General features: G+C 52.1%; 1 protein-coding gene across 1 annotated transcript; it reads right to left on the bottom strand.

Moving 5' to 3' along the window:
• Positions 1-3,704: 3,704 nt before the first annotated feature.
• Positions 3,705-8,371, bottom strand: LOC126188480 (autism susceptibility gene 2 protein-like). Its single transcript, XM_049930084.1, is given in 3 exon segments — positions 3,705-4,589; positions 4,591-6,576; positions 6,699-8,371. Coding segments are annotated over 3 exon segments (4,389 nt in total). The 5' UTR covers positions 8,256-8,371; the 3' UTR covers positions 3,705-3,743.
• Positions 8,372-8,761: the final 390 nt, after the last annotated feature.

The following is an 8,761-nucleotide window of genomic DNA, read 5'->3' on the forward strand; positions in this document are numbered from 1 at the left end:
TTTGTAATCTCTGAAATAACGTCACATACCCTCTCTATAGGTTAAGTTTCGTTTCGTTTTCTATTCCCGTTGTGGATGTTTTATTTTTTTGTTAGACAGTGTAAATTTTTAAATATAATAATTATGTTCTTCCGTCAGTGATAAGCACGCTAAACTTGACACATTCGTGTGTCGTGCAATTTCTTTAAGAACTACAGTAGCAGCAAATTTTCACAACTTAGGAAACGTCATAATTTACACGGGATAAAATCGAAATATGATATTACCGTTGTCAATATTTCACTCAGAAACATTCTGTCCGCAGACTGGGACTGTCAGGGTGGAAATGAGGAGAATGCTGGTTGTTTCTGTCGTTTCCGTCTATTTTTGGAGAAGATCAATCTTACAAAATTGTTAAGGCTTTCGTGGCCACTTGTTGACAAACAAGTTCTTCGGCCGACGTTCATCTAATGATTTTACTGACGTTTCGCCAGCACGAGTGGCTGGCATTGTCAAAGCTTCACCCTCCGTTGCCGGCGGTGAACTGGAGCCGGGCTCGCGGCCGCAGACTATATGTACCTGGCGCGCCAACGTCCGAGGGCTTCTCCACGGTCATTTCCGGTGCGGTTCTCCTCTTGCTACCTGCGACGGTCGTTCGCTGCAGTACGGGAAGCCAGGAGCCGTTTACCCTAAGGCTTTCCTCTTTCTTGTTGAATCTGTGCGCGTGTTTTTGTATTTCTACAGCTTCTCTGAACAAGCGCGTGTGATAATGCTTCTCTACAGCCAGAACTTCCGTGTCCGCGAATTTTATTACGTGGTCGGTCTCACTCACTGCGTGCTCTGCCACGACCGATTTCTCCACCTGTCCCAACCTGCAATGTCGCTTATGCTCTTTGATCCCTGAGGAGCAATGGGTACTCCACAAATTATATTAGAAGTGTAACAGAGCCAAACACACAGCGAAGTAAGGAATCAGAAAAAGAAATGTCAGGTACGGCCTTTCCGCCAAACATTCCCAGAGTGACGGACAGAATCGGCCGTATATTGCGCAGACATGGAGTAAAGGCGATTTTCACACCGAGAAGGAAGATCAAAGAGTGTCTTAGATCAGCGAAGGAGGAAAGAGACCCACTTGCAATGTCGGGAATATACCGTATACCGTGCACTTGCGGAAAAGTTTATGTCTTAATGACTGGGCGATCAATTAACACCAGGATCAAAGAGCATAAGCGACATTGCAGGTTGGGGCAGGTGAAGAAACCGGCCGTGGTAGAGCACGCACTGAGTGAGACCGACCACGTAATAAAATTCGCCGACACGGAAGTTCCGGCTGTAGAGAAGCACTATCACACGCGCTTGTTCAGAGAAGCTGTAGAAATACAAAAACACGCGCACAGTTTCAACAAGAAAGAGGAAATCCTTAAGGGAAACGGATCCTGGCTTCCCGTACTGCAGCGAATGACCGTCGCAGGTAGTAAGGGGAGAACCGCACCGGAAATAACCGTGGAGAAGCCCTCGGACATTGGCGCGCCAGGTACCTATAGTCTGCAGCCGCGAGCTGGGCTCCAGTTCACCACCGGCAATGGCGGGCGAAGCTTTGACAATGCCAGCCACTCGTGCTGGCGGAACGTCAGTAAAATCATTAGTTGAACGTCGGCCGAAGAATGCGCGACAGAAGCCAATAGGCAGTTTGTCAAGATCAATCTTCTCTTTATTAGCTTCTTATTGGAACATTTTTACCTCTCTGCCTTGCCTTACTGAACTGTCTTGGACTCGCGAACATGTAGGATTTGTTGTTGGCAGCAGGTGCGGCGCATGGGCGCAACTAACTGGTTGGAATGTTTTCTGTAACCAGGCAGCGAGCGCATACTTCTGATTATCAAGACCCTTAGTTTTCATTCTGCATTATTCTCCACAAGTTGTCTAAAAAGGTGAGAACTGAAAAATAAATTAGTAAATTGTTCTTTGGAGGCGGTCGTGGTTCCACGACTCTCCTCTTGGCCTCGCGCCTTGCATGTTTACTAAATAGCAAAAAGATGGAAATACACATACACGCAACGCGCGCGCCCGCTCACACACACAGAGAGAGAGAGAGAGAAACAAGTCACTTTAAAAGGGCGAGAAGGACAAGTCCTCTAAAACAGTGAATTGTGCCCACTATATTTGTAGCCGAACTATCATAAAAGAACGATGAACAGCCTACTAATTGCTTTGTTTCATTGGAATCAAGTTCTAAACTCTACGAGACTGATGGGGACCGAGATCCAAGAGAGAAGGTTTTCTGCCGTTCGAGTGTGTTTTATGGGGATATATATCAACGTTGTAGGACGATACAGCTCCAGAAAATCTGAATTTCGATGTGTCTCATCAGAAGATGGACGGGAATCTAACGCTTTGCTCTTTTCAATTTGGGACTGCCGCGAAGCCTCCTCATATTTTCCGCTTGGCGGGTAGTTTTTCATGACACGCAACGGGAGCCTTCATCTCCATCGCGCTGCGCCTCCCCCCCCCCCACCCCCTTCCCCTGGGAAACCATAAATCTTCCTCAGATTCTCTCCGTCTTGCGGCTGAGGCCTACGCAACACCTCGTCCTGCGGATTCCACCTGTCCCAGTACAGAAACTGAGATCTGCCGTGCCGAGAAAACACGGTGTTCTTCAAGTGCCGCGATTTGGAATAAACGACATATTCTGACTTTCGAATGTAGGCATCGACGTCTGTGGCGTACAGGATGTGTACAACATCAACAAAGGGATAGTTTGGCCTCAGGAATTTTAAATTCCCTTCAAGAACACTGACGGCCCAAATTCCACGTTTCTCTTATCTCTGTACATTTTACAGGCATGTGAATTTACAAAATGCGAGAACACACGAAAATTATAATAATGGGCTTGCCACCCAACTTCACTTTCTAAGGACAAAGCATATTACCAATTATACTATGACAAATACACAGTCAGTATTTCTCAACTGTTTTCACCAAACACTTAGATAAAATTTGGCCACAGAAATTTTCAACTGCACACACTACTTGGACCAAGCCTCCATAAATGCTCTGTATTATAACTCCCGAGATTACAAAATGTTGCAGGACGACACGAGACATGGCAGCACCTATTGAAGCAACTAATAACTGATTTAACTTCATTTTATAAAGGTAAGTGAAATTCTGTTCTTAATGTTCCGAATCCATAGAATTTTATCTCATAAAATTACTCTGACAAGTTATTCTGAAAGACACATATTAAGTCATAAAGAAAAAAATAACTATTTCTTTGATCAAAAATATAATTGCCGAGATTGCTCACTCACTAAAAAAAGTATTTATTCTTCCTTATATTTAGAAAAACAATCACCGAATTCATAGTACGTCACATCTGCAAGATCCCTACCTCAGAAGAATCGGTCGGCAGAACATTATTTTTGCAAATCAAACTTTTGTCCCTTTATGTTACCTGAGGGGACGTATCCAATATCTACAACACAACATTATATTACTATTAAATTACACGCATACTCTCTTCTCGTAATAAAATAAATTAGCACTCAGACACAACTCAAGTTGTACAATGTCGCTCACATGTGATTTATACATGTCCTGTCGCAGCAATAAGACTGCGTAGGAAATGCTTGCATCAGCAGCTGACTGAATAAAGGAACCTATCTAGGGGTAAAAAAAACAACAACAAATGGAATAAAATACAAAAGGTACGGTAACAAATTAGAATGCCTCACTCCTGATACAATTGCTTCCTAAACACATTATCATCGTGACTGAGATGATTCTTCTTTTTTTTGCAGGTCTACGACATGGGGTGGCGGTGCAGCAGGGGAGCTCGGGCAAGCCACTTTGTGGGCCATGGTCGGCAGTGATGTCCGATGGTTCAAGTGATGATTGTTGGGGCTGGGTGCCTTTGCACGCTGGTGTGGCTGTGGGAAAGACTGGAACAGTTTCGCACGTTGCTGTTCCTCTTCTTCGGCACGGAAAGCGGCGGCCACGAGAGGATTGAAAGTTAACTGAACAGGGTCAAAACGGTATGCACTTTCTCTGAAGGGATCAGCTGGTGGCCAGCCTGGAGGTACAGGCCCAGGAGCAAAATGTGGTGGTGCTATGGGTGGCGGGGGGCGCAACGACCCAGGCGGAGCGTGCCTCGCTCTCAGATAGTGGTAACCTGTCCTTCCCAAATGTACTACATCGTCCTCTTTGGGTCGCGGCTCCTCCTTCACCCGTACGGCCTCTTCAGGTGCAGCACCAGCGGCAGATGTGCCGTTACGTATGGGAGATCTGTCGCGCACTACTGCCTGTTTGGCATGTTGTTGCTGCTGTTGATGTTGATGCTGTTGTTGCTGCTGTTGCTGCTGTTGCTGCTGCTGCTGCTGCTGTTGCTGCTGCTGTTGTAACAAACGCTCTCTTTCACGTTCCAGTTCACGTCGTTCCTTCTCGCGTCGCTCAAGTTCCCTTTCCCGTTCAGCTTCCAACTTCCGCTGTTTCTCTCGTTCTCGCTGTTCTTCACGTTCCCTCTCTCTACGGCAGCGTTCCCTTTCACGTCCTCTTTCTTCCAATTCTGCTCTCCTCTCCAGCATGCTTGGTTCTGGTTTCAGACCCCATGTACAGACCCATGGCTGCTGCAGCTGCAGTTACTGGAAAAACAGCTGTTGTTCGCTGTAACCTGCTGCAGTGATCGTGGACTGTTCCGAGAGCTCCAAGGGGTGGAAGATCTCTTGGAGGAGGAGGAAATACTGATGCCCCAAGTCCAGGAAATGCTGAGTTAGGACCATCAAACGTAGCTGGATAGCGACCAAATGGAGATACACCACTCGCTAGATCTGAAGCAGGTGGATTAGGAAAAGTGGCCGGGTGAGGACCCGCATCGAAAGGCGGTGTTCTGTGAGTGGCAGCAAGTGTTGTTGCAAATGGAGGCAGGTCGTGAGGCCTCGTAGGTGGAAACAAATGGTTCGGTGGTCGCAGCAAGTCTGCCTTCCCTGCTCCAGCCTTTGCCTCGGCTTGCTGCTTCTGCTGGTGGTGGTATATTTCCCAGGCAATGCGAACATGCATTGCATTCCAACGTCCAGTTTTCACCCGCTTGGGTTTCGAGGGATCACCCATCTGCTTTGGTGTGAATGTGGGAAGGTGACTGGGAGGTGCAAATGGTGTTGAACCTCCAAGGCTGGGATGTAACAGTCCCGGTGAGAAACCAGGGTAACTTGTCAGACCAAGGTTCTGACGGTAGAATGGCGAGTCAACACTCCCGAGCTTTGGAATATCCTTAAACAATGGAGGTGGGAAGAGCGTGGTACCCGGGGGAGGAGGTGGCAACAGAGGTGCTGTTGTATGCTGATGAACATGTGTGTGCTGGTGTTGGTGATGATGCATCTCAGTTCGTAAATACGGTGGCGGACCTACGTTGAGGGATCGATCTTGTGATGCAAGAAACCTGTTGTCTAACTCTCGGCGCTTAAGATCTGCTTGATTTGACTGAAAGAGAGACTCTGCAGAAAATGGATTTGGGTTTGTTGTAACAGCTGCGAGACCTAAAGTAGCTGCGGATGCAGCAGCAGGAGGGAGAGGTGGTGCAAACATAGGAGGTGGAAAACCGTGTGTGGGAGGATGTAACGGATGAGCCGTTGCCAGTGGCACAGGGGGCGGAGTTGGTCTCGGCACCGTGCCTGCCGGGGACAGCTGAGGCCCGCTCAAACTGACCCAGGCTGGAGCCTTGGAGTAGGCAAGACTAGAAGACACTTGTGCAGCTGAGCTGAAGGGCGACGAGCTACACGAGGTGATAGCTATACTAGGGAGTGCTGCACCAGCACTCACCAGTGTGATGCTGCCGCGGCTCAGGCTGCTCATGTTGCTGCTGTAGCTGTCCCTCTCTCGGTTTGGGCTGTGGCCTCGTGGCGAATGACTGAGACCTACAACAGGAGTCGTCAGAATATCACGGTCAGTTATGGTAGTTGTTGTTACCACTGCTGTAGCTGTTGCCACTGCTGGTGCTGTTGTTGTGGTGGCAATTGGAGCTGATGCAGCAGTTACGGGTATTGAGGCAGCTATGCTATGATGCGGCACCTTGGAAGTAGCTGAGCAAGGTGATCTTGCTGCTCTCGCATCTGCAGCGACAGCTGCAACAGAGACTATGGCACGTGGCGAGGGTGGCGCCAAGTAGGGACTGTGCTGCAGCGACGAGGCATAGGGCGCATACAAAGGATAGTCGGGATAGCCGGCCAACGCAGAGGGCGGCGGAGGATGATACGCAGCTGCGGCGGCAGCAGCAGCACTCACAGGCACCGCAGGGTGGCCGTGGGCAGGCACGGGGGCCGGTCCGGGACCCGGTCTCGGACCCGGAGCGACCGGTGCAGCAACAGTGGCAGCGGCAGCAGTAGTGGGCCCCGGCGAACCCAACAGCGGCGGTCCCGCGACACCCAGCAGGGCACCCACCGCCGTCGTGACAACGGGAAGTGCCGCCTGTGGCTGCGGAGGTGACAGAGCCGAACCGGGACCTCTGCCGTTGGCGAGTACCGGCAGTGGCGCAGGAGCGACAGCCGAAGTCAGGGACACCGCCGCCGTCGCGGGAGCGGAGGACAGTCCCGGAGCGGGTGCAGACTGTGGTGGTGGTGGTGGTGCCCGTGGCCGTGTAGGTGGGTGTGGCCGTGGGGATGCCCGTTCCCCAGGCCGTGGGGATGGCCGTGGAGGTGGGCGTGCGCCAGAGACAGAGAATGGCCCACGTGCGCGTGCGGTCCACGCGGGATGACCGTAACACCGGCAGGAGACGGGCTGCGCACCGCCGCAGCCGTCGCCGTCGGTACGGGAGCACCGAGGGGGCCGTGGCGGGCGCCAGCCGTGGTAGCCGCGACGGGGACTGCCACGTGAGCAGACACCGGTGCCGCAGCCACAGCTGCAGCCGCGGCCACCGTGCCGGGCAGGCTCGAGGGCACCGCAGAGGGAGACGACGCGGCCGCAGCTGAGGTCGCGACCACAGGCGTGTGCACAGCCTGCTGTGGCTGGTGCTGTGGTAGCTGCTGTTGCTGCTGCTGTTGTGGTGGTGGTGGCTGCTGTTGCTGGTGGTGATGCGGGTGCACTGGCGCAGGAGGTGGGAGAAGAGGGCTAGATAATCGTGGGGGCGGGGGCTGTTGGTGGGGTTGCTGCTGCTGCATTGGCAGTGGCAGTGCTTGCTGTGAATGCTGCTGGGCCTGTTGCTGCTGTTGTTGGTGTTGTTGCTGCTGTTGCTGTTGCTGCTGCTGCTGTTGTTGTTGTTGCTGCTGCTGCTGCTGTTGCTGGAGAAGAGATGTTGGTGTTGCTGGCTGCTGCTGTTGTTGCAGCTGCTGCTGCTGTGGATGTGGCGGCGACACTTGCATGGGCACCGGTGGCGGCTGGTGGTGCGGTTGTATGTGGAGCGGGTGGGACAGTGCAGACATGAGCGAAGCCGAGGCAGCAGAGACGGCGGTGTTGGAGGCGGCAGCGACGATCGGAGTGGGGGTAGGAGTGGGAGTGGGTGACGGCGACGGGCTCGGGCTGCGGTGGGCACCTGCCCCCGGTGAGCCGGTGCCATTGTTGAGGGCCGCTGTGGGAGGTCGTGGGTTGCCCGGTATCTCATGTTTCCGAGTGGTGGTGAAGAGATCAGAGCCTGCATCGGACCCCTTGTCATATTCTCCTTCATTATCACAGATATAGCCTTTTCCTGAGCTGCAACGGCTGCTTGCGTCGCTGAGGCGGTCGTGCGAGCTGTCCCTCTCGAGGGGTGCGCACGCCCCGTTGAGGCGCTCCGACGCCCGGCCGCTGTCGTCGCTCGTGCCGGCGTCGTGGTTCAGCGTCACCCCCGTCTGCGCTGGGGTCGTCGGGGTAGGAGGGTGCGGAGGCGGCGGCTGGTGGTTGTGGTTGGTGGTGTTGTTGTTGTTGTGGTTGGTGGTGGTCGTGTTGTTGTTGTTGATGGGGGTGGTGACGGTGCGCTGGCCGGTGTCGAGTAGCTTGGGCGGCTTCTCGTCGCCCAGCGTCACGGCGCTGAACATCTTCATGTTGTTCTTGCCGGCGTGCTTCATGGCATTCTCGAGTTCCTCATATGTATGGAATGCTAGGATGGCAAATCCATCAATGATATCCTCTTCGAACTGCGGCTCTTTCGATTTTTTCCTTCGATTGGGAGGTCTCTGCGGCTTTTCTCTAGCCAGAGATTCGTCTTCCGCAATATCCCCATCTTTAGCTTTATTTTCTCTCTGAGCCTGCATGCGCTGCGCCCGTTCACGACGACGATTCCTTTGATTCCGCTGCTTCACGTCGTTTTCCATAGCTCTACCTCATTCTGTGTACCACTTGCGAACTAAATAACCACTTCACTGCAATCTTAGAAACTTTGACATTAATTCGAATCTATCACATAGCACTAATATATTACACGCCACAGGGTATACACCAAAATTCCAGGAGTTGCACCTGGAGAAAAACACTTTAATTGTTTCGAATGGCGGAATATACACGGTTGCCGCATCGCCTACTAAAATGGCCGCGTATCCATCCGCCGGCCAGCACAAGTAAGTCTTTACATCGCAAAGAGCCGTTTACTCGATAAAAGCACTGCACACACACACTTCACACGCATGTATAACGACACCAGAGATGAGTTGCGACGAGTCTGAAGAGGTTATTGCTCGGTTTTCGCCACCAGTCAATACAGGCACTGCAGGAAGATTAGCAGCGGATAGGCCGGCCGGAGTGGCCGCGCGGTTAAAGGCGCTACAGTCTGGAACCGCACGACAGCTACGGTCGCAGGTTCGAATCCTGCCTCGGGCATGGA

The sequence above is a fragment of the Schistocerca cancellata genome, chromosome 5, assembly GCF_023864275.1.
Source record: "Schistocerca cancellata isolate TAMUIC-IGC-003103 chromosome 5, iqSchCanc2.1, whole genome shotgun sequence".
NCBI classification, from domain to species: Eukaryota; Metazoa; Arthropoda; class Insecta; order Orthoptera; family Acrididae; genus Schistocerca; species Schistocerca cancellata.